The sequence below is a fragment of the Capra hircus genome, chromosome 7, assembly GCF_001704415.2.
Source record: "Capra hircus breed San Clemente chromosome 7, ASM170441v1, whole genome shotgun sequence".
Taxonomy (NCBI): domain Eukaryota; kingdom Metazoa; phylum Chordata; class Mammalia; order Artiodactyla; family Bovidae; genus Capra; species Capra hircus.
The window spans coordinates 72,246,743-72,270,415 of NC_030814.1; the positions used below are offsets into that span (position 1 = coordinate 72,246,743).

General features: G+C 53.9%; 2 protein-coding genes across 5 annotated transcripts in view; one reads left to right on the top strand and one right to left on the bottom strand.

The window, feature by feature from the left end:
- On the top strand, positions 588-20,586 carry HK3 (hexokinase 3). Of its 3 annotated transcripts, XM_018050630.1 has the most exons (19): positions 588-1,308; positions 4,554-4,678; positions 8,332-8,494; positions 8,707-8,861; positions 8,948-9,067; positions 9,155-9,250; positions 10,462-10,561; positions 10,644-10,827; positions 11,293-11,448; positions 11,604-11,837; positions 12,188-12,483; positions 12,594-12,733; positions 12,813-12,932; positions 16,956-17,051; positions 17,219-17,318; positions 19,325-19,508; positions 19,629-19,784; positions 19,937-20,170; positions 20,258-20,586. In XM_018050630.1, the coding sequence occupies exons 2-19, from the start codon at positions 4,583-4,585 to the stop codon at positions 20,400-20,402; spliced, it is 2,775 nt and encodes a 924-aa protein (XP_017906119.1). In that variant the 5' UTR covers positions 588-1,308; positions 4,554-4,582; the 3' UTR covers positions 20,403-20,586. The 3 variants fall into 3 exon arrangements, with proteins under 3 accessions (XP_017906119.1, XP_017906121.1, XP_017906120.1); XM_018050631.1 differs by lacking the exons at positions 588-1,308; positions 4,554-4,678; positions 8,707-8,861 and having other exon boundaries at positions 8,433-8,494; XM_018050632.1 differs by lacking the exons at positions 8,332-8,494; positions 8,707-8,861; positions 8,948-9,067; positions 9,155-9,250 and having other exon boundaries at positions 593-1,308.
- The window catches only part of UNC5A (unc-5 netrin receptor A), a 64,620-nt gene continuing 61,499 nt past the window's right edge, over positions 20,553-23,673 (bottom strand). For both annotated transcript variants that reach the window (XM_018050634.1, XM_018050633.1), the window contains 5 exons: positions 23,222-23,455; positions 22,986-23,135; positions 22,738-22,902; positions 21,965-22,143; positions 20,553-21,724 (listed from right to left, as the gene is read on the bottom strand). In XM_018050634.1, coding sequence (XP_017906123.1) covers positions 21,559-21,724; positions 21,965-22,143; positions 22,738-22,902; positions 22,986-23,135; positions 23,222-23,455 — 894 coding nt within the window. In that variant the 3' untranslated portion in view covers positions 20,553-21,558. The remainder of the gene's footprint in view (positions 21,725-21,964; positions 22,144-22,737; positions 22,903-22,985; positions 23,136-23,221; positions 23,456-23,673) is intronic.

Below are 23,673 nucleotides of genomic sequence, written 5' to 3' on the forward strand. Positions count from 1 at the left end.
GGTTACTGTTGATGAGGTAGCCGGAAGTTTTAAAGTATCTGCTCACCAATTTCGAGGGAAATTGGTGCACTATGTCTAGTTACCATGGTGGGTAGGTGTCTCAGTCCATTTGGCTTGCTATTAAATACTACCACAGACTGAGTGGCTTATAAACAATGGGAATGTATTTCTCACAGTTCTGGCAGCTGGACATCTAAGATCAATGTGCCAACATGGTCAGATGAAGGCCCTCTTCCAGGTTGCAGACCACCCACTTCCTGTATCCTCACATGACAGAAGAGGCAAGGGGGCTCTCAGTGACATATGATGAGAACACTGGTCCCATTCATTAGGGTTTCACCCTTAGGACCTAATCACCTCCCAAAGACCCTACTTCCTAATACCATCATCTTCAGCATGAGGCTTTCAACATAAGGATTAGGTTGGTGGGGGTGGGGGACAAAACTATTTAAGACCACAACACTGGGCACAGTGATATCCCAGCTTTCTGCACATTCCAGAAGACATTCAGGGAAAACCAGCTGGCTGGCCCACAGCTCCACTGCAGCTTGAGATTCCTCTTCCCCTTCTGGTAGGGAAGTCCCACAGTGTGAACCTACTGTTAACCTCTTGGCCTATAGACTAAACTCCAGTCTGGCTGCCTCTCATCCCACCATATATCCTCACCTACATGTGTCATCTTGAGGTCCTTGGAGCTGAACCCCAATTCCATGAAGTTGCCTTGTGCTCCGTGATTTTGTACATGTTGTTCTCTTTGTCAAGGACACACTCCCACTCTTCCTTCAGTGCTCAGCTTCCTCAATTTCTGCCCACTCTGGGGCAGGGTTAGTCTCTTCCTCTTGTACTCCCACATTGCCTCTTGTTCATTTAGTAAGTCCTTCCATGTTTTGGAAAATTGTCCATTGAATTGCGTATTTCCCAGGCTAGGTTCCTCTAGTTCCTTTCCAGTGGTGAGCCAGCACTTCAGAACTCAGACTCGGAGTGCCTGTAAAATGGATGGAGCTTCCCAGCATTGCAGAGGGGATATCCTAGGGCTCTTGACTCAGTTCAGAACTCTCAACTTCCTGTGGTGATCTTGCTTAAATTTGCACCATGGTCCTGCCTAACCCAGCCTCCCCTTAAGACAGACTCAGAGGGAAGTGCACCTTCCTGAATTAGCTGGTGTCTAGTGAGAGGGTGGGGCTTGGTGACACTGTAACTCATATCACTGGTGAGCTTCACTTTGGAATGCAAACCAGGCCAGTGGATGTCTCCTTGAGAAAGAAGAGCTCAGATCTAAGGAGAGTGACCAACTGCTGCTTCTCCCAGGTAAGATCCTTCTCTGATTACTGCCAACCTCAGTTCCAGCCCCTTGCTCTCATCTCTCCTACTTAGGCCATCCTGGATGAGTGGAGGCTGGAAAGACTAAGTTGGCTCTTCTTTAGTGGTGGTTCCCATCCTCGGTAGAGGTCCCTGGCATACCTTTCAGAAGGAAGGCCTGTTCGATGTAGCTGATTCAGCTGAATAATGCCAAGAGGCCCCTAGTTATTCAAACATGAGACCCTAGGCTGGGTTCAGGGATCTAGTGATGTGGGAGACATGTCCCTCGCCATAGGGACTCTCAGCTAGAAGAGACACAAATGAATGCATTTACCAGAAGTGTAAACATGGGTTACTTGAGGGAAGCTTTATAGTCTCTGATGTGTAGAAGTGCTGAATAAATATTGAATAGAGGAAGGAATGAATAAGAGTGAATGAATGAATGGATGAGCTAGCTGGGCCTCAAAAGGAGAGTGAAATCTCACCATGTGTGTATCCCTAGGCCTTCCTCTCCCAAATATAATTGCCTTATTTACCCCATTTTATCCTCAAAAGAGACCTCTAACATATGTGGAACATATGTTTGACAGATTTGAGAGAGAGTATAGGTATATGTGACTTTGGGGAGATTTGTTGGAAACTGATTTCTTGGTTCTCTGAATAAGAAAAAACTCCCCATCTCTCAATTTATCTAGCTGTTAGGCAAGTTTTACTGGCAGCTGCTTAGGCCAAGCTCTGTGCTGGGCACTGAAGAAATAATGACTCAGACACAGCAGTTCTAGGGAAGGGTGTGAACAAAGGCTGAACAGCCAGAGATAGGACAAAGCTCATAGTGTGTCTGGAATATGAAGGGGAGGAGCAAAAGAGGAAGCTTGGGTTGAGGACAATGTCAGGGACCTGCAATGCCAAAATAAAGTGTTGGGGACTTGTTTTTTCTGCAGTAGAAACCATCACAGTGTGAAGGTTGTCTTCCTTTCTTAGGGGAGATGGGACTGGGGAATGACATGATAAAGTCTATTTTTGCACAGTCACTCTGGGTGACATGTTTGTTGTGGGTAGGGTGGGGAGGTAGACACACAGGAGCATGAGTATCAATTAGGAGACTGTTGGAATAGTCAGGTGAGTAGGAGGTCTAGGACAGTGTCTGTGGGAACCGGGAGGTGGGGACGCACAGGGGAGCTCTTTCCACTCTCAGCTTTTTCATCCTGAGAAATGATTGCATAGAGGAAATGAAGGCCAGGGATGTATAGAGGCAACATGAATGCCTCCAGCCAAGGTGAAGGACAGGAGAAGAATTTCATGAGGAAAAGTGAAGGAGAAAATGAATGTGATTTTGACCATTGAGTTTGAAGAAGCTTCTCCAGCATCCAGAGATGCTAACAAACCATTGGAATTTGGCTCAGAACAGGGGTAGATTTGAGAACCTTCACAGAGGTTTTAATCAATCCTTGGGGATGAGTGAGATAAAGAGGAAGCATTGGAGAAGCAGGCTATGGCCAGAAACTTGACAGCCGCATTTTTAAGAGGAGCAAAGTAAAGGAGTTATTGTTGAAGACTATGAGAGACTCAGGAAGGAGGCCAGGAAAGACTGATGGGCTCATCTAAGGGAGAAGAGAACTTTGCAGTGAAGAGAAGTCTCATGGCTTTGCATGCTTGAGAGGACAGAAGGGTGAGGACTGAGGAAAAGGCTGGAATTGGGCCGTCAGGAGATCACAGGTGACAATAGGAAGGGCAAATTCATGGATGTGTTGGGAGTGACAGGTGGGGAGAGGTTTCGATGGTGGGAAGGCAACTTTCCCAAAGTTTACCTGTTATAGGAGAGGGCCAGATGCCTTCTGCCCATCTTGAGCCCTCCAGTGCACCACCCCTGAAGGGCACTTGAATCACTGAAGTCTTCTTTGGAAACTTCCTGGTCCCCTTTTAATTCATATCCAGATGAAAAAAAAAAAAAAAAAAGGCCTTGAGATGGAGAGGGTCTTCCTAGGTGGCGCTAGTGGTAAAGAACACCCCTGTCAGTGCAAGAGATATTAATCCCTGGGTCGAGAAGATCCCCTGGAGGAGGGTGTGGCAACCCACTCCAGTATTCTTGCCAGGAGAATCCCATGGACAGAGGAGCCTGGCGGGCTAGAGTTCCTAGGGTCGCAAAGAGACATGACTGAGGCGACTTAGCATGCATGCATGAGATGGAGAGGCCTGGTGCTGCCGCTCTGTGGAGAGCTGTGTCCTCAACTTTGAGCACAGGGCTCTTTCAGGTCAGCGTCATCCCACCTTCTGAAGCCCACCATGTTGTTTGTGTTGTACATCACAGTTCCCAAAGCATTTTCCCTATTGTCACTCTGTTTAACTCTGGTGACAACCTTGCAAATGTAGATACTATCATCTCCTGTTTTTTACACATAATGAAACTGAAATGCAAAGTCATACACGCCCAAAGTCAAAGCACTAGTGGAACCCTTTTCTGAAGTGTAGATCCGTCCCTGTCCCCATCTCTCTTCAGCATGAAATTCACTCAACTTGGCATGAAAGTGCCAAGCCAGCCTGCTTGCTTCTGCAGCAGATCTTAACCCACTCCTCACTTATCTCACACCCTTTGTTCCAACCTCGAGCACAGCCCTGAACTCCCCAGTGCAGCAGCAAGTCCCCCTCTGTCGCTGCCCGTGTCAGCCATACTGTGATCATTGGTAAAGCTGTGAAGCCCCTGAGGGTGTGGCCTAGGTCTGCTTCATCTGTACATCAGCACATGGCACAGTAGGCATTGTTGTTTAGTCGCTAAGTTGTATCTGATTCTGTGCCCCATGGACTGAAGCCCACCAGGCTCCTGTGTCCATGGGATTTCCCAGGCAAGAATACAAGAGTAGGTTGCCTTTTCCTTCTCCAGGGGATCTTTCCAACCCAGGGATCAAACTTGTGTCCCCTGCATTGGCAGGCAGATTCTTCAGCACTAAGCCACCAGGGAAGCCACGGTAGACATTAGGGGCTGGTAAATGTGAATAAAGGACAGAATGAATGAATGGCACTGGGATGGGAAATCAGCCTTGCCAGTGCTCTCTTGCTGTACATGCTCTGGAAAATGAGGGCCTTCTGGTTGATTTACTAAAGAATCTTTGATGGTCAGAGATTCTGAGCTCTGCCCACATCTTCCTTCCTGGTCCCCTTCAAAAGGAAGAAAGTTAAGGGTCTTCATCACACCCTCTGAGGTTCATCGCAGACGGTGGAGTACGTGGTTCATCCAGGCTATCCCTTTTCTCCCATAGGAGGGCACCCCTCACCATCGTGGAACCACATGGACTCCATTGGGTCTCTAGGGTTGCAGCAAGGGGAAGGAGCCCCTGGCTGCCCCCAAGAAGGCTTGCCTTGCCCCTCAAACACCTCTGAGATGGTAAGTTCAACACTAGGTCCTGTCCCATGCCTCTTCAGGCAGGAGTGGCCCCACCACGTAGCCATGGGCTCACACCCATGCAGCCCTTTCCAGTGTACTGAGCCTTTCATATCTGATCTAGTAACTTCCTCTTTCAACACCCCTCACCACTGAGAGGTGGGGGCTATCTTTTCCTCTAACAGATAAGGATGAAGGGGCTTGGAGAGGTGATGTGCTTTGAGTTTAAGGCATGACAGGAGCTTGAGCTGAAGTGTTTCAGCTCCAAATACATCACTTTTGGCACCTTGGGTTGTCTCAGTCTGGAAAGGACCCTCCAGGGTTTTTCTGGTAGAAAGTTTAAGGCCCTTTCTTTCCTCACTTCTCTAGTCATTCCTGTACATCTTTTTCCCCTCAATGTGGCCACTTTAGTCAGGCACACAGAGATTATTTCAGTGCTGAACTCAACTTGGAGGTTATTGTGGTCCGTATACCTTAGGTTAGCTCAGAGTGAGTTTCTCTTTTTCTGTCATCTTGACCAAGATTTAGAAGCCCTTCCCTACCACACCCTTGAGCAGGAAACACTTGGGTAAGTCATTTCATATCTTTTCATCTCTGTTTCTTCATCAGTGCAAGGGAGGAAAATGGAGGGAAATGTCTAATCCCCTCACCCTGGAGGATTCAGTGAGCTGTTGGAGGTAAAGGAACTGCACAGAGGAGGCATTCATGAAGGGGTTCTTGAATTGTTCCCTGCAGTTTCTTTAGTTTCCCAGCCCATTCTGACATCTGCTGGATTTGGCTTGTTGCCCACACTGTGGGGGCATCATCCCTCACTGCATTTCATGCCCCCACTTTACCCTTGTCCAACCTCTGCCCCAGACCCTGCTGTAAACATTTCCTCTATGCACAGCCTGTAACTGGGCCCCAGAAGGGAGCAGGGACTCTGCTGCCGTCTGCCCTGCTGGGCTTGCTCTAGGGCCTGCCACCTCCTCTTCTCTTACGTCACACCACTCTCTCCTGAGACTTGTACACTGGTCCTACACCAACCCTGCTGGCTCAACTGTGCACACCTGCAGTTTAAAGCCAGTTCTCTTTGGCTTTGGGGGAACTTCACATGCAGCCAAACATCCTGTGGCCTTGGGTCCCCACTCAGCACCACAGGCCTCCGTCTTAGCTCCCCTTCCCATAGTGATCTAAGAACTATATGGTGTTGGAGCCCAGCACCACCTACGTCCCTTCCGCGTCTGTTCCCTCAGGACTCTGTCTCCAGAAGGGACATGGAGTCAGGCTCCCCAGGCTGGTTGTAACTTGTACTCTGAGAAAAGGGAACCACGTTGAGCATGTCCTGTAGACCGGCCACTGTCTCACCACTTCACAGAGGTGTCTCACCTCACTGTCTTCTCAGTCCTCTCACATTACTGAGAAGGGGGTGCTATTTTTATTCCTGCTTGACAGAGGAGAGGTGAGGTGATGAGCCCAGACTGACCAACACAGCAAGTTGGTCAAAGAGTCCAGCACTGAAGTCACATAAAATCCACCCTTACTCTCCTGGCTGAGGTCTCTCCCCACTCTTCTTTGGGGGAGGTTGAGGGGGGAGACTCCAGTAGCTTCTCCTGGCTGCTGCATGCCCACCAGCACTGGCCAGGGAGGAGTATTATTCTCCTGGTGTTGCATAAGAGGTAATTCTCATCATGTCAGAGAGAAGTTTGACTTGCCCAGGGCCACATTGCCAGGACTTCCCTGGTAGCTCAGAAGTTAAAGAATCTGCCTGCATTGCGGGAGAACTGGGTTTGATCCCTGGTTGGGAAGATCCCCTAGAGAAGGAAATAGGTACCCACTCTATTATCCTTGCCTGGAGAATTCCATGGGCAAAGCAGCCTGGTGTGCTACACCCCAACCCCATGAGGTCTCAAAGAGTCAGACATGATCAAGTGACTAACACTTTCACATTGCTAGGAAGTGGCAGGGCAAGGACTCAGGTGTAAGCTTTCTCACCCCAAGTTCTTGATGATGGAGTTTCTTCATCAGCTTTGGGTTTTTTCGGTGTTTTTACAGGGCTTCACATTTATTTGGAAACATCTCTGTAGTCAGTGAGGTCTGGATTCAAGTCCCACTCTTCCCCTTACTACTTGGATTAGGCAGATGACTGGCCTTCCCTGAACCTCAGTTTCCTCATTTGTGACATAGTAATAGCCTCTCCTAGCATGCCTGGCTACTGGAAGCAATAACATGAATATGAAACTGAACATCTGGCACTCCAGTTAGAATCCTTTGCTTCTGTAGGGATCTGTTTCCCATTCTCTTCCTAAAGCAGGGGTGGGACTGAGTTGCTTCTATCTCCCTCATTGGGCAGCCTCCCCCTCCCTGGCTCTCCCTGCCTTCTTATCCAGGTGTCTGAGTGGTACTTTTCAGATATAGGCCCAGGATGGGGCAGCAGGTCATAAGAATTCTATTCCTATGAGATGGGTGGTGGGGGTCTGGGAGAGTGGAATCAGGGCCTGGGGCCCTCCGAAAAACTCAAGGAGACTGCTGAGGTCTCTTGGAATGACAGGCCAGAGGGTTGTCCAGGGGAGGTTCCCACACAGACTTGAGGTACTGGAGCTTTTCTTAAGCTCCACTGAGCTTCTGTGGAGAAGAACCTGGTGTCCCATCCTCTGCTTTCCCTGCCTGCCTGCCCCTCCCTTCACTCTGATCCACTCCTGGTCCAGCCTTCCCCCACATCCATCCCCTTTGCTCTGAAGAAAATCCCTTTGTGTTTTTCCTCCAAATCTTCAACTGGCTCATTCCTTTCCTTCATTTAGGTCACTTCCACAGGGAAACCTTTCCTGACCAGTATCCCAAAATACCTCTTCCTCCCCTGGTCACTCCTGAACTTCTATTTCTGCCTTTCTTCTCTACTATTACTACCAGAACTGTATTATGTGTTTCTGTGCTTAATTTCTGCCCCCTACACGAATCTGAGTTCCACAAGAGCAGGCTCAGCTGGTTGTGCAATATATGGTGCTTAGAATAGTGCTGGATACGTATTAGGGGCTCAGTCAATGTCTGTGGGATGGATGGCCAAACTGTGGGAGGCCTGTCCTCCACAGTGTGGCCCCAAACTCTCCTGCGGCGGGCTTGCCCAGGTGCCACAGTGGAGTGTATCAGAAGAGGGGAGCCCCTGAACCTGAAGGCATTCACACATTTGTTCATTCATTTGTTCATCTAACAACAATGCACTGAGCAGCTTGGCTCTGGGTACTGGGGAACCAGAGCTAGTCAGTAGTGGGGTGATAGGGGAGAAGCCTCACCATCTCTGAATTCAAAGAAGTGGAGGGAGTTGCAGAGAGCTGACAAGGAGCCATGTGGGAATAGAGCAGGAGGAAGTGTGTGGGTCTTCCCTCCAGACAGGAGCCTTCTGAGAGTGTAGGAGCTGGTGCAGGCTGTGAGCAGTGGGAAAGCCACAGGTGTGTGAAGAGGTGAGGAGGGGGCCTGGACAGTTGCTGGGAGAGCAGCAAGGCTCTCGGGGCTCAAGCAGGGCTCAGGTCAGCCCCTAGGAAAGCTGAGGGAGGGCTGCTGGTCTGAGTTAGGGAAGGGAGGTGTGAGCTGGGCCAGGCTGGCCTCTGCCCTGGTTGGAGTTGGGGGATATGGCTAGGCCAGCAGGCCACCCGTCCAGATGTCTGCCCGTTTCTCCTCAGGTACAGGAGTGCCTACAGCAGTTTAAGATGACAGGGGCGCAGCTGCGGCAGATCCAGACCAGCCTCCTGGGCTCCATGGAGCAGGCACTGAGGGGGCAAGCAGGCCCTGCCCCTGCTGTCCGGATGCTGCCCACATATGTGGGGTCTATCCCACATGGCACTGGTGGGTGGCACAGACTAAGATGGGTGGCAGGCCTGCAGAGAGGGTTCTGATCTGGGAGAGAGGTGGGTGGAGGGGGGTGGGGTGTGTTCCTTACCCCTTGCTCCATCTCTAAGGTCCCTTGATGAGCCTACACAGGCCTTAGGAATGTTTCTGGGAGGTGGAGGGCTTGGTCTCACCAGCTGCATGCCTTTCGGTGACCTGCTTGCCCACAGAGCAAGGGGACTTCGTGGTGCTGGAGCTGGGGGCCACAGGGGCCTCACTGCGTGTTCTATGGGTGACCCTAACGGGCATTGAGGGGCACAAGGTGGAGCCCCGGAGCCAGGAGTTTGTGATCCCCCAGGAAGTGATGCTGGGTCCTGGTCAGCAGGTGAGCACTCAGTGCATAGGCTCCAGGCCTGGCTGGGCAGCTGGGGCTCCAGTGGGCAGAGTTAAGCCCCCAACCCCATTCCACAGCTCTTTGACTTTGCCGCCCGCTGCCTGTCTGAGTTCCTGGATGTGCTGCCCGTGGGCATTCAGGGTCTGCAGCTTGGGTTCAGCTTCTCCTTCCCTTGTCACCAGACAGGCCTGGACAAGGTGAGGCAGAGTGGCTACGGGGACAGTGGGTGGAGGGGCTGCAGGGCCGTGAAGGTCGTTGGATTGACCTGACTTTCCTGCCTCCAGAGCACCCTCATTTCCTGGACCAAAGGTTTTAAGTGCAGTGATGTGGAAGGCCAGGATGTGGTCCAATTGCTACGAGACGCCATCCAGAGGCAGGGAGTGAGTAGAGGCAGGGGAGCAAATAGGGCTGTGTCTTGGGTTCTGGGAGGGCCTGCTTTCCTATTCTGTTGATATCTTTTATCCACTTAACCCTGGGGGTAAATACTGCTACCATTCTTATTTTATGGGCTTTCCTGGTAGCTCAGCTGGGATTCTAAACCCAGGAGAATCCAGGAGACCCCAGTTTGATTCCTGGGTGGGGAAGATCTGCTGGAGAAGGGATAGGCTACTCACTGCAGTATTCTTGGGCTTCTCTGGTGGCTCAGATGGTAAAGAATCTGCTGCAATGTGGGAGACCAGGGTTTGATCCCTGGGTTGGGAAGATCCCCTGAAGGAGGGCACAATAACCCACTCCAGTATTCTTGCCTGGAGAATACCCATGGACAGAGGAAGCTGGCTGGTGAGCTACAGTCCATGGGGTTGCAAAGAGTTGGACACAACTGAGTGACTAAGCACACAACACAGTCTCATTTTATAGGTGAGGATACTGAGACTAAGAAGGGTCAAATAAATATTGAGGACTAGAGGGGAAACAGATGAAAAGACTTGACCCTGTCCTCAAGGACCTTGCAAGCCTAGTGGGGACAGCATCCCAATAAAAGATTGTCCCTGTTGAGAAGGTGATTCCGATGATTCTGGGAACACAGGGAAGGGTGCACTGTTGCCTGAGCAGAGACCTGAAGGGGAAGCTTGCCAGGTGCATAAGCTGTGGCTGGGGAGGAAGCTCTAATTTCAGTGAAGGGCATTTTCAGAAGCCTGAGTGGCTAAGAAAGGCTGCTCTGGATCCATTGGACTCACCACCATGGGTGCTATGTGAGTAGCTGGAAGTCAGGACTGAGAGGAGCAGGCTTGGGAAGATAGGCTGGGACCAGGGCAAGCAAGTGAGGTGAGTACAGCGCAGCCTTCAAGGTGACATGCTTGCTTACCCTTGTCCCGGTCTTGTGAGGAGCACTGGGGTTCCAGAAGTAGTGGCTGAGGCTGAGAACCTCTGGGAACTCCAGGGCCTGAGACAGGGGCAGAGGAACCAAGCAGCAGGGGTAAGAGGGAAGAAAATCCTTTATAGGGTGGGAGGGCCTCCAGCATACATGGCACAAATGTGTGGGGCAGGTAGACACACCTTTGGGGGACCCTGCATGTCTCCATCAAATCCAGGGCCCTAGCCCCACCCATCCCCCAGGCTCCCCAACTTCTGTCCTCTCTCTGTTGCCCAGGCCTACAGCATTGATGTTGTTGCTGTGGTGAATGACACCGTGGGCACCATGATGGGCTGTGAGCCAGGGGTCGGGCCATGTGAAGTTGGGCTGGTCGTAGGTAAGTCACGCAGGCGTTTGTGGTAGTGGATGGAGGGCCTGGATGCCTGGTGGGCAGGCCCTGATGGGGTTGTCCCTGCCAGACACCGGCACCAACGCATGTTACATGGAGGAGGCAAGGCACGTGGCAGTGCTGGATGAAGACCGGGGCCGCGTCTGCATCAGCATCGAGTGGGGCTCCTTCAGTGACGAGGGGGCCCTGGGCCCAGTGCAGACCATCTTCGACCGCACCCTGGACCATGAGTCATTGAACCCGGGTGCCCAGAGGTGGCCTAACCTTCTCTCTAGGTCCTACAACTGCTTTGCTCCTCTCCCGCTCTGCTGTTCCTGTACTCTAGTCTTTAGGCCCACACCTCCCGCTCCCCGTTTGCATCCTAGGGGGCCTTGGCCAGTCTCAAAGAAGGAATGGCTCAAGGTTCTAGAATGCAGAGTTTTCAACTCTTATTCCTGACTCTGGCCAGCTCCGACAGGGTTAGGGGTTGGGAGTAGTCAAGCAAAGGGTCTCCTACCCTCCTTGGGTCCTTCCAGGAGCCCCCTTGAACTTCATCTAAACCAGAGGGGGTAGTGTGGTCTGGGTAAACACCTAACTATCTCTGAGGAGGCCATTTGCTTCTGGACCCTTCAGTCAAGGACCCCAAAGAAAATGAGCTCTCTTTGGGAGTTCTTGGAGGTGGGGGTAGGAGGGCTGAGGGCTTAGGAAAGGCTCTGGCCAGCCATCCTTCCTGCCTGTAGGTTTGAGAAGATGATTGGGGGTCTGTACCTGGGTGAGCTGGTGCGGCTGGTGCTGGCTCACCTGGCCCAGCGTGGGGCCCTGTTTGGTGGCCACACCTCCCCTGTCCTGAGAAGCCAAGGCAGCATCCTCCTGGAACACGTGGCTGAGATGGAGGAGTAAGTGCGGCAGGCAAGGGAGCTGTGACAAAGGGACTCCTGGCTTGGGAGTTGGGGGGATGGTTTTCCCCTGAGGGAGCCGTGCGCGGAGCTTTGGTGGGGGCAGGGAGCTTCTGGCCTCCTTGAGCCCCAAAGCAATACCCTGTCCCCGCTAGTCCCTCTGCTGGGGCAGCCCGTGTGCACGCTGTCCTGCAGGACTTGGGCCTGAACCCGAAGGCCTCAGATGCTGAGTGGGTGCAGTGTGTGTGCATGGCTGTGTGCACGCGGGCCGCCCAGCTCTGCGCTGCTGCTCTGGCCGCTGTCCTCTCCCGCCTCCAGCACAGCCGGGAGCAGCAGGCTCTTCAGATCGCCGTGGCTACCGGAGGCCGAGTGTTTGAGCGACACCCCAGGTACCTGGAATACAGCATGAACCTGTGTGAGCAGGTCACCGGAGCATGTGTGTGTGTGTGATACCAGAGGGCACTCTGGTACCACAGATGCAAGGCAGTGGATGTAAATGGCTCCCTAGCAGAATAAAGATGGATAGAGGGTTAGGGGAGGCCAGAAGAGGTCAAAGGAGAGAAAGAGGGTTCTCTTGGGTGTGCAAGGAAGGAGATCACAGGAACACTGGGTGAATGGCTGGTGCATAGATGGGTTTAGAACTGAACTGATTTGAAGTGAGGGAGCCCAGGGCTTCGGCATGCTGCGGGGGTCAGGGCCAGGTGCCAAGCCAGGGCGCACCTGCTGTGTGTCTGTGTAGGTTTCTCAGTGTCCTACGGGAGACAGTGATGCTCCTGGCCCCCGACTGCAATGTCTCTTTCATCCCCTCTGTGGATGGGGGTGGCCGGGGCGTGGCAATGGTGACTGCTGTGGCTGCCCGCCTGGCTGCCCACCGGCGCCTGTTGGAGGAGACCTTGGCACCATTCCGGTTGACCCGGGAGCAGCTGGCAGAAGTGCAGGCGCAGATGCGAGAGGCCATGGCCAAGGGGCTCCAAGGGGAAGCCTCCTCCCTCCGCATGCTGCCCACTTATGTGCGAGCCACTCCTGATGGCAGCGGTAAGGACCTGGCCTGAACGTGGAGAGGGGACATGGGCTCCCGGGGTCACAGCATGTGTGGCGCTGGAGCCTCCAGCTCCATCCTAGAGCTGAGGGTCTCTGCCTCATAGAGCGTGGGGACTTCCTGGCCCTGGACCTGGGGGGCACCAACTTTCGAGTCCTCCTGGTGCGTGTGGCCACGGGAGGTGTGCAGATCTCCAGCCAGATCTATTCCATCCCGGAGTGCGTGGCCCAGGGCTCTGGACAGCAGGTACCCATGGCCTGGAGTTGATGTCAGGGGCCAGGGAAGGGCCTAGTGGCCTGCTCCCTGACTTGCTCCTACCCCGCAGCTCTTTGACCATATTGTGGACTGCATTGTGGACTTCCAGCAGAAGCAGGGCCTGAGTGGGCAGAGTCTCCCCCTGGGTTTCACCTTCTCCTTCCCGTGCAGGCAGATGGGCCTGGACCAGGTGAGAAAGGTGGGGTCCGAGGAAGCCATCCTCAGGGGCTTTCCACTAACATGCTCTTCATGGAGTGGGCAGGAGGTCCAGAGGGGGCTTTCTGAGCTGGGGAGAGGACCAGCTGTAGGCCCTGCAGGGCTGTGCCTTGAACCTAGCCTCAGTTTACCCAGATGTGGCAGGCTCAGGTGAAAGGGATGTGGTAAAATGGCCTGGAATCCAGGGCCATGGAAAGACATGGGATGGAGAAGGACATATTTAGTTATCCCTAGAGGCTGCCAGTGAGCAGGAGAGTGGAGTCAGTGTTAGGTCTGGGCACCTGGGAGCAGTGTAGGCCTGCAGGCTGAAGGCAGAGTTTGTTCCGCCTCTCAAAGCAGCTTGCGGTTGCATGGTTTATACAGACAAAGCTAGTGGAGGTGATGGAATTCCAGTTGAGCTATTTCAAATCCTGAAAGATGATGCTGTGAAAGTGCTGCACTCAATATGCCAGCAAATTTGGAAAACTCAGCAGTGGCCACAGGACTGGAAAAGTCAGTTTTCATCCCAATCCCAAAGAAAGGCAATGCCAAAGAATGCTCAAACTACTGCACAATTGCACTCATCTCACATACTAGTAAAGTAATGCTTAAAATTCTCCAAGCCAGGCTTCAGCAATAGGTGAACCATGAACTTCCAGTTGTTCAAGCTGGTTTTAGACAAGGCAGAGGAACCAGAGATCAAATTGCTAACATCCACTGGATCATCAAAACAGCAAGAGAATTCCAGAAAAACATCTATTTCTGCTTAATTGACTATGCCAAAACCTTTGACTGTGTGGATCACAATAAACTGTGGAAAATTCTGAAAGAGATGGGAATACCAGACCACCTGACCTGCCTCTTGAGAAACCTATATGCAGGTCAGGAAGCAACAGTTAGAACTGGACATGGAACAACAGACTGGTTCCAAATAGGAAAAGGAGTACGTCAAGGCTGTAAATTGTCACCATGCTTATTTAACTTATATGCAGAGTACATCATGAGAAATGCTGGGCTGGAAGAAGTACAAGCTGGAATCAAGATTGCTGGGAGAAATATCAATAATCTCAGATATGCAGATGACACCACCCTTATGGCAGAAAGTAAAGAAGAACTAAAGAGCCCCTTGATGAAAATGAAAGAGGAAAGTGAAAAAGTTGACTTAAAGCTCAACATTCAGAAAACGAAGATCATGGCATCTGGTCCCATCACTTCATGGGAAATAGATGGGGAAATAGTGGAAACAGTGTCAGACTTTGTTTTGGGGGTCTCCAAAATCACTGCAGATGGTGATTGCAGCCATGAAATTAAAAGACGCTTACTCCTTAGAAGGAAAGTTATGACCAACCTAGATAGCATATTCAAAAGCAGAGACATTACTTTGCCGACTAAGGCCCATCTAGTCAAGGCTATGGTTTCTCCAGTGGTTGTGTACTGATGTGAGAGTTGGACTGTGAAGAAAGCTGAGCGCCGAAGAATTGATGCTTTTGAACTGTGGTGTTGGAGAAGACTCTTGAGAGTCCCTTGGACTGCAAGGAGATCCAAGCAGTCCATTCTAAAGGAAATCAGTCCTGGGTGTTCATTGGAAGGACTGATGCTAAAGCTGAAACTCCAATACTTTGGCCACCTCATGCAAAGAGTGGACTCATTGGAAAAGACTCTGATGCTGGGAGGGATTGGGGGCAGGAGGAGAAGGGGACGACAGAGGATGAGATGGCCGGATGGCATCACTGACTCGATGGACATGAGTTTGCGCAAACTCCAGGAGGTGTTGATGGACAGGGAGGCCTGGCGTGCTGTGATTCATGGGGTCGCAAAGAGTTGGACACAACTGAGCGACTGAACTGAACTGAACTGACCTGATCCCATTCCCAGCCTTGCTGATGTTAGCCTGGCTCAGGGATAGGTGCCTGGCTGGGGTTGGCAGAGGGACAGACACAGGTCTAGAGACGCAATACCTCCACATCCTTCATCAGGAATGCTAGACTTCTCATGCATACCCCTAAGGACTGCCATGGAGACAGCTCCTCCCAGACCTCTGATCCAAGTTCCTAGGAGTCTTCTCAACACCCCCAATTTCTGCTAAAAAGCTCCTCTGGTGAGGAGCTCGCTGGCACTGAAGGTGCCCACCAGGTTCTTCCACACCTGTGCTCTCTGGAAAGTTCTGCCTCCTCTACTCCAAGCAGCCTTCCTGTGATTTTCACTTGCCCTCTGCTCACACTCTGACCTCTCAGACATGGACCTCTGTGCTCCAGTTTCCTTTGGATCATGCAGCGGGCAGTGTCTATCTGCTGGTCTGCCTCTCTGCCATGTCTCCCTCCAGTCTAAGCATCCTGGCACTTTTTTATTATTCCTTGTAAGGTGAGAGAGAATGGCTTTCCAGGTGGCCTAGTGGTAAAGAATCTGCCTACAATGCCGGAGACAAGGGTTTGATCCCCGGGTCGGAAAGATCCCCTGGAGAAGGAAATAGCAGCCACTCCAGTATTCTTGCCTAGAGAATCCCACTGTTGCCTGGAGAGGAGCCTTGGCTATAGTCCATGGGGTCTCAAAAGAGTTGGACACTACAACAACAATAACAAAAGGTGTGAGAAGCAGGTGGAACTCTGCAAAATCAGGCATGCAGGAAACACGGTCCTATTCCTTTTCTATAACAGAACTCAATTTCTATGTTAAGCCAACATTCTTTTCAGGAGTGAAAACTTAATGTTAATCAATTCAGGGACCCCCTTATCCAGGCAGGGGTCCCTCCTTTGCTGTATAGAATGTGCAGACAAGCCGGGAGTTTGGGGAGACGTCTAGGTGCCTGCTATTTGGACTCCCTCTCTTGTTCTCTTGGGTCTTGACATCTCTCTTGACACCTTACCTTCCCCTCCGTGGAAGGAGGTCAGAGGCTGTTTCTGTTTTCAGATTATCCAAATCCCTTTTGTTTCCTCCCCTCCCCTACAGTGGCAGCCCCAGGGTGGAGGGTTTAGGACATCTTTCTCAGAAAGCCATCTGGAACCTGGCTCCGACTCCTGCCCACCTCACCTTCCCCTGACCAGGGGGTCTTCCTCTTATCTGGGAGCAGGGAAACTTTGCTGTTACTCACCAGCTGGCTCTCCCTCTTACCCACTCTTTCTCTCTGATTTCTCTTTTTGAGACAATGAGCACAGATCACACTCTAGCTGTGGTTCTATAGGAAAAGGAATAAAAGGAAACTACTGGGAGAAATGTCATTTAATATTTCTAAAATCTCCTGCCCCAAAGATTCCCAGATCTGCTCTTTGTGCTTCTACTTGGGCAGAGCAGTCATTTCTCCTAATGGTGGTAGACTAGTTCCCCCGTCCCCATCCCACCCAGAGGAAGCACAATAAGAAAAGAACAGTCCCAAGTACAGCCAGGCTGCCATTACTAAGTCCACAGTTTAAGGCCAGTTTCTCACGGGGAATTGCTGTGTCCCCTCCTGTCCTGCTCAGGTGTCTGTTCCTGGCTCTTCCATTCACCCCTCATTTGTAGATGAAACATGCGTGTGAACCTCCCATTGACTCAGCTCTGTCCTAGCTCAGAATTTCTCCCTCTCAAGTGGCTCTTGCTAGTTGTTTCTGTAGGAGCAGACTGCTGTCATTTAGACCTCTCTCTGTCCTTCCCTTTCTCAACACACAGCACTCATTCTGTTCATTCCTAACCCGATTACAAAGGACCATTCCTTCTGGGCAGATGTCTTAAAATGGCCAGACCTTCAAACCATCTCAGCATTCTGGCACTAAAAATAGAAGACGTAGGTTGGATGGTTATTAATAGGCTTCTTCACACTGGGGAGTTGAGAGAGGGCAGAGGGCAAGGCCCTCAGCCATATGGGGAGAGTAGGACAGCCTCCCCCTTGTGTCCATGGGGTCACAAAGAGTCAGACATGACTGAGGGACTAAGCACAGCACAGGGAACCCTATACACTGTATTCTGATGGGATACAGGCTTCAGGGAGGCAAAGAGAGATTCCAGGGGGCCTCCAGCTTCCTGCCTCCCCTTGGTCCCACCCCAGGGCATCCTCCTGAACTGGACAAAGGGTTTCAATGCATCTGACTGCGAGGGCCAAGACGTTGTGTGTCTGCTGCGGGAAGCCATCAGGCGCCGACAGGTAAGGAGTCTGTCTCCAGGGCTGCTTTGGTGCAACAGGGCCTGAAGGGAGCGAGGGGTCTCCGTCTGCCTGCTGGGGGGCCCTCTGCAGTAGAGACCTCTGGGTCTGGTGCTGGTTGCTGTGACAACTGTGTTGCCCAGCAACTAGAGGCATCCTTTTTTGTGCAGGCAGTGGAGCTGAATGTGGTTGCCATTGTCAATGACACGGTGGGGACCATGATGTCCTGTGGCTACGAGGACCCCCATTGCGAGGTCGGCCTCATCGTCGGTGAGGAGGGCCCTGCCTTTTGTGCCTCTACTGCCTGATGCTAATTTACTGCCTCCTGTTGATTCCTCAGGTCGGACGTTCCCCTCACCTTGGGGATATGGCATCATGCCAACCTGAGCCCATGGGGCCCTGGAACACTATTGGGTTGAGAGTCTGGAGCTTGGGTGTCTAGCCCAGCTCAACTGCTGACTCATAGGCATTTAAGCTCTCTGAACCTCAGTGTGCTTATCTGTTAAATGAATGTGAGCTGTGGAATGTTACTGATTTGAGTAGAAACACTAGCTATGTCGGGCTTCCTGGGTAGCTCAGCTGGTAAAGAATCTTCCTGCAATGCAGGAGACCCCAGTTTGATTCCTAGGTCAGGAAGTTCCTCTGGAGAAGGGATAGGCTACCCACTCCAGTATTCTTGGGCTTCCCTGGTGGCTCAGATGGTAAAAAAATCCACCTGCAATACAGGAGTCAAGGGTTCGATCCCTGGGTGGGGAAGATCCCCTGGAGGAGGGCATGGCAACCCACTCCAGTATTCTTCCCTGGAGAATCCCCTGGGCAGAGGAGCCTGGCTGACTACAGTCCATGGGGTCACAAAGAGTCAGACATGACTGAGGGACTAAGCACAGCACAGCACACTAGCTCTGTCACTTCCCCCTGTATGACTTTGGGCAAATCGCCAAAGCCTCTGTTTCCTCATCTCTAAGGTGGAGATGATAACATAACAATGCCTTGTCTGAAGGGGTGATGAGGATGAAATGAGAGGGGACAAAGTACAGCAGGATGCCTGGCGCAAGACACACACAGTATTTGGAATGCAGTGGACCCCAGGGGTGGGGGTGTGCAGAGAATGAGTTGAGATGGTCCTTTGAGAAGTCCAAGATTTTAAGTCTTTATTAAGCTCCTCTCCTCTGGCCAGTTGGAGGCTGGATGTAGGGACAGGAAGACATTAAGAAGGGGAAAATATCTGCCTTCTCGGAACTGACTGTTTAGCGAGGATTGAGTCCAGAAGAGCACCTGGCCATCAGAGAGAGCTGAACCCAACCTTAAGTGCCAGGGCAATGAAGCCAAGATCAGAAAAGAAGCAGTCCCAACATGAGTGAGACTTGAAAAGAAAGCCTTGAAAAAAGGGATTGGCTAGATGGAGGAGGAGGGCTCTCATAGCTCCTTGGACATCCGTCTCTTAGAGTGAGAGGTATGTGGCAGCCTCGCAGGAGACTGGGAGCTTCTTGATCATAGTGCCTAGCACTGGGAGGTGCTGGAGAGAGGTGGCCAGATTGCTGTGTGGATAAGTAACTGGATGGAGGAGTTCCGGGGGCCAACACACCTGCTTAGAGCTGACTGTGTGTTGGGAAGAGGAAGGAAATACCTTTACCCAGAGTGTGCCCTCTGTCTGTAAGCTTCTTGGCGTCAAGGTCATATCTAAATGTCGTGTTCCCTCTGTGGGTTTTCCTAACTTTTGAGGCAGGAAGACTCACCTGTGCTTGGGCATCCCATGATGCTCTTCTTTGCACCTCTGTTGGGGCAGCACCACAGCTGGCTGCTCATTGCCCAGGCTCTGGCCACTGTGGGGCTCCTCCTCATATCTCATTTTTATGTCCCTGATCCCTGGCCCAGCACCTGCTGTTTGACTAAAGCACCTGCTATTTGACTGAAGGCCAGTCCCAGAAGGTGTGGGCCTCTCACCTGTGTGACTGCAGGGCTGCCATACATCTCCCAGGAGATGACAAGACTGACAGGCATTTGGGGAGCACGCTGGGGCAGCATGGGAGATGGATTGATGGTGGTGCTGGTAGGGGAAGTAGTGGAGGCCCAGAGGGCTTGGTGGTGGCAGGGTCTGCAGAAGGGATATGAGAAAGGAAGGAAAGAAGACTGACCTGGCCCTGGAACAGGCCAATGAACATGTGGAGACGGAGAGGGCAGGAAATGAGCGCAAATGTTGCCATCTCGGTGGGAGGGGCTCAAAGGGATCCTGTGGGCATCAGTCAATGCAGGCACCCCATCTGGGCCCTCTGCAGGAACAGGCACCAATGCCTGCTACATGGAGGAGCTCCGGAATGTGGCCAGTGTGGATGGGGACTCAGGCCAGATGTGCATCAACACGGAGTGGGGCGCCTTTGGGGATGATGGCTCTCTCAGCATGCTCAGCACCCGATTTGATGCCTGTGTGGACCAGGCATCCATCAATCCTGGCAAGCAGAGGTATGGGTTGGGCCAGGCAGGTGTGATTGGTGGTGGCCGGCACTGGTTGATATAGCTGGTGGCTGGGGGTAGCTGGGGCTGGGGCCTTAGCCCTGTGGGCACACACACATGTTCATGCAGGTTTGAGAAGATGATCAGTGGCATGTACTTGGGAGAGATCGTCCGCCACATCCTCTTGCATCTGACTAGCCTTGGAGTTCTCTTCCGGGGCCAGCAGACCCAGCGCCTTCAGACCAGGGACATCTTCAAGACCAAGTTTCTCTCTGAGATTGAAAGGTGCTGAGGCCTTTATTATGTCCCTCTACCTCCCAAAGGACTCTTTCCTGGGGTGGAATGCTGGTTGGAGGGAGGTCCACCCCAGAGGACGGAAAAGTAATGAGAGGGGGTGCTCATGCAGGACCTGCCCTTCTGTTCCCTCCTGTTCCTAGTGATAGCCTAGCCCTGAGGCAGGTCCGAGCCATCCTGGAGGACCTGGGGCTGCCCCTGACCTCAGATGATGCTCTGATGGTCCTGGAGGTGTGCCAGGCTGTGTCCAAGAGGGCTGCCCAGCTTTGTGGGGCAGGCGTGGCTGCCGTGGTGGAGAAGATTCGTGAGAACCGGGGCCTGGAAGAGCTGACCATATCCGTGGGGGTGGATGGGACCCTCTACAAGCTGCACCCTCAGTGAGTCTGAGTGGCGGGCTGGGCAGGGGGCCGTGGCCAAGTGGGACTGGACTGACCTAGGCTCACATTGGCCTCTCCCCCTCACAGCTTCTCCAGCCTGGTGGCAGCCACGGTGCGGGAGCTGGCCCCTCACTGTGTGGTCACCTTCCTGCAGTCAGAGGATGGGTCTGGCAAAGGTGCAGCCCTGGTCACTGCTGTTGCCTGCCGCCTTGCCCAGACGACTCGTGTCTGAAGAAGTCTCTAGCAACCAGTTCTGTTGGTCCAGGGCTGGGACCCTGTCTGTCCCCAAGCCAGGCCCAGACACCCAGGACTTTCCAGAATAGTCATGTGTGACCCCCGCTGGGGAGACCCTTAGCTCTTCCTGAGAGAAGGAGCACTTGGGTTAGCAATATATATATATAATTTATTTACATTCACGTCCGCTAAAATCCCTACGTGCCCTGGCGGCCGGGCAAGGCTGTGTACATAAGGCCAAGTGTAAGTGCACGAATGCACTTAAAACAGAGTCAGGGCACAAACTTCACACCACAGGTCCCACATGGGGCACCTGCCAGCCCCAGGAATGGGCACGCCACGGCACGCACACTTGCCATTGTCCAGCCCGGGACTCCCATTGCATATTCACATGCCCTGTTGGGCAGGGCTCCTCATGGCTGGGGGCAGGAGAAGGAGGACAGGGAGGAGCCGTTGGGTGTCCCTGGGTAGGTGGGAGAAGGGCAGCATGTGAGAGGCAGGTGTGGATTGACACCGGGCATGAGAGACGTGAGCAGCCTCTGGGTGTGCGGCATGAGATGCGTGTCAGGGGGACACAGGTGATAGGAGCACACAGGACATGCGTGGGGACATGGCCGTGTGGTGGTTGTGCGCCTGAATGCAGGGGCCGCCCCCTGTTCAGCTGTGGCCTTCAGTCCCGAAGGCTTGGAGCCGAGCCCCTCAGATGTGCCCCTACCCAGCAGGCACGGAAATGTTTGCATAAGATCCAGCTCAGGCAGGAGCTCTGGGGCCACGTCCCGAGCCCATGGCGTGCGTGCCTGCTGGTGTGTATGCGGCCCCCTGGCCAGGGCAGGAGGAGAGGTAACATCACACACACAGACACACACACCGATGGGGTGGGCCCAGCCTGAGCTCCAGGCGCCATCCACCCTGGGACCCGGGGGCCCGGGCAGAGTGAGAGCAGGTGGCAGTGCCAGCCTGGCCGGACAGGCCGTGGAGGGGAGGGAGTGCGGGCAGGGTCTGAAAGGGCCAGTGATAGGGGACAGCATCCGCCAGGAGGGGGCCTGTCCGCGCAGCTCTCCCCGGTGGTGGGGAAGGGCCTTGTCTTGGCTTCTGCCTGTTCCTGGCGGGCGCCAAAGCTGGTGAGAGTGTAGGCGTTGTGGGCCTTGCCGGCCTCAACACTCGGCCTCTGACACTGTGAAGAGACCGGCATCTGGCTGGCCCAGTCCGGCCACTGCTGCCGCCAGCTGGCTGAGGTTGCCGTTGGGGAAGTGCCGCGCCTCCCACAGGTTGAGGATCATGGCTGTGGGGCTGGGCTTGGAGGCAAAGAAGCTGAGATGGCTGCAGAAGGGAGGGGAGCGCGTCAGCAGCCAGGCCTCACCGGGGGCTGCTGCCTCCGCCCTCCTAGACCACCTGAGGACAGGGCCTCCCTTCGGTCAGCCAAGGGGAAGCCTCACCTGCTGGGGCTGGACCACAGGCCCCACCATGCGTCTTGTCCACCCACCCCTGCTGCCCCACATCCCCACCCAAGCTGGGCTGCAGGTGGCCTTCATATCCCCTCCTTGCCCACCTCCCACCCACCTGTCCAGGTGGAGCTTCTGGGCCAAAGTCCGCCAGTCGGCACCCCGACTGCAGGGTGGGTCCAGGCTGGTAATGATCTTCTGCCGAATGAGGAAGGGGATCTTGAAGGCACTGGGGCCCACTAGGGCTGGGACCCCCCCTTCACTCTCCAGGACCAGCAGCTCAGAGAATCTCGTGTCCTGGGAATAGGGAAGGATGGAGGTACCTGTTACAACTTGTCCAGCCCAGCCCACGTGCTGGGTGGTGGACGCTTGGACCATCCCAGGGCACACATGGGTACCCACCATGGGCCAGGTTCCTGCTCCCTGGAGTGTGGGGGTGCAGCGACCTGCCCATAGTCACACAGCCAGTGAGGGGAGGAGCCTCTGACCCCGTTCTCCTTCCCCCTCCATCCCTCCCTGGTCACCCCTGCCAGCCTCTGCTGACCCCTGAACTCCCTGCTCTCCTCGCTCTGCCTCTCCCCTCCACACTGCTTCCTCACGGTTGGCTCGTCTACCTCGCACTCATCCTTCCGAGCCCCGAACAAGGCCCTCCTCTCACGGAAGTCCTCCAGGGCCCCCAGACCAGCTCTGTCTCCCACTCCCGTCCTGTGGCTCCCCTACCCTCTCCACCCCGTCCCCAAGCCCCACAGTCTCTGGCTACCTCTGTCTACATGGGCATCTACACCTCCCTCCTTGGGACACTTGGAGGAAGCTGCCACGTGGTTTCTAGGAGGTGGGCTTGGGGGGCCGGGTAGGCCCAGAGTGGGGAGCAGGTTATGCGGTGCGGCCCACCTTGGTGATGTTGAAGTTGACGTTGAAGCTCTGCCCGTCGCCCTCCACCTGCCACACCCACACCTTGCAGGCCAGGTCGCTGGTGCTGGGGCTGACACGCTCCAGGGTGAAAGTGCAGTGCAGGTGCTGCTGTGTGCCATTCCAGATGTGATAAAAGGGAATCTCCTGGGGGCGGGGGGTTACAAAGAGGCGGCGTCAGGGGGGTGGGCTTGGGGGAGCCCAGCTCCAAGCACCCCGAGCATCCTCACCTGGTAGCTGACGAGCAGCTTGCTCTTCCACAGGGAGCTGGGCACATCGTGGATGGACAAGCGCAGGTTGTGGTAGCTATCCTTGAAGTGCAGGACGCGGGGCTCCTGGATCAGCTGTCCTCCCAGCTGTTTCTCCAGCTGTACCACCTCCTGCAGTGCCCTGGGTGTCAGCCAAGCCTGCAGGGGTGCCCTCTCTACTGCCCCCCTCCCAGGGCCAGGGGTGGTGTGGCAGGTACCTTGAGTGCGTCGTGGGTGTCGTGCAGGCAGTAGACTCGGATGTTGTACTCGAGGGAGGTGCATGCCACTGGGGCGAACAGGAGCAGCTTGAGGCGCTTGGCGGCAGCCACGCTGAGGGCCTCTCCCACCAGGGCGAAGCGGCCCAGCTGCTCTGTGAAGACGTAGCAGGCGCCGGCCTCTAGCTGGCAGTAGTAGAGGTGACAGGGCGCCTCCTCCCCCAGGTGCAGCACGTCCTGTGGGCAGGGCCCGACGGGTCAGCTGGCGGCCAGCTGCAGCTCTGAGGGCCCGATGGGCCAGCTGGCGGCCAGCTGCAGTTCTGAGGGCCTGACGGGTCAGCTGGCGGCCAGCTGCCTCTCTAAGGAATGGCCAGAGACTGGGGAGGGTGCAGGGCCCGGGGGCCAGGCAGGAAGGCAGACCCCACTCTGAGCCTGGGGGGACAGGGGAGGGTTCG

Excerpts from the sequence above, each read along its gene's own strand:
- HK3 (XM_018050630.1), top strand. The coding sequence starts at position 4,583 with ATGGACTCCATTGGGTCTCTAGGGTTGCAGCAAGGGGAAGGAGCCCCT. Across the intron at positions 17,319-19,324 it reads CGAGGTCGGCCTCATCGTCG|GAACAGGCACCAATGCCTGC; the intron begins GTGAGGAGGGCC and ends GGCCCTCTGCAG. Across the intron at positions 20,171-20,257 it reads CTCTACAAGCTGCACCCTCA|CTTCTCCAGCCTGGTGGCAG; the intron begins GTGAGTCTGAGT and ends TCCCCCTCACAG.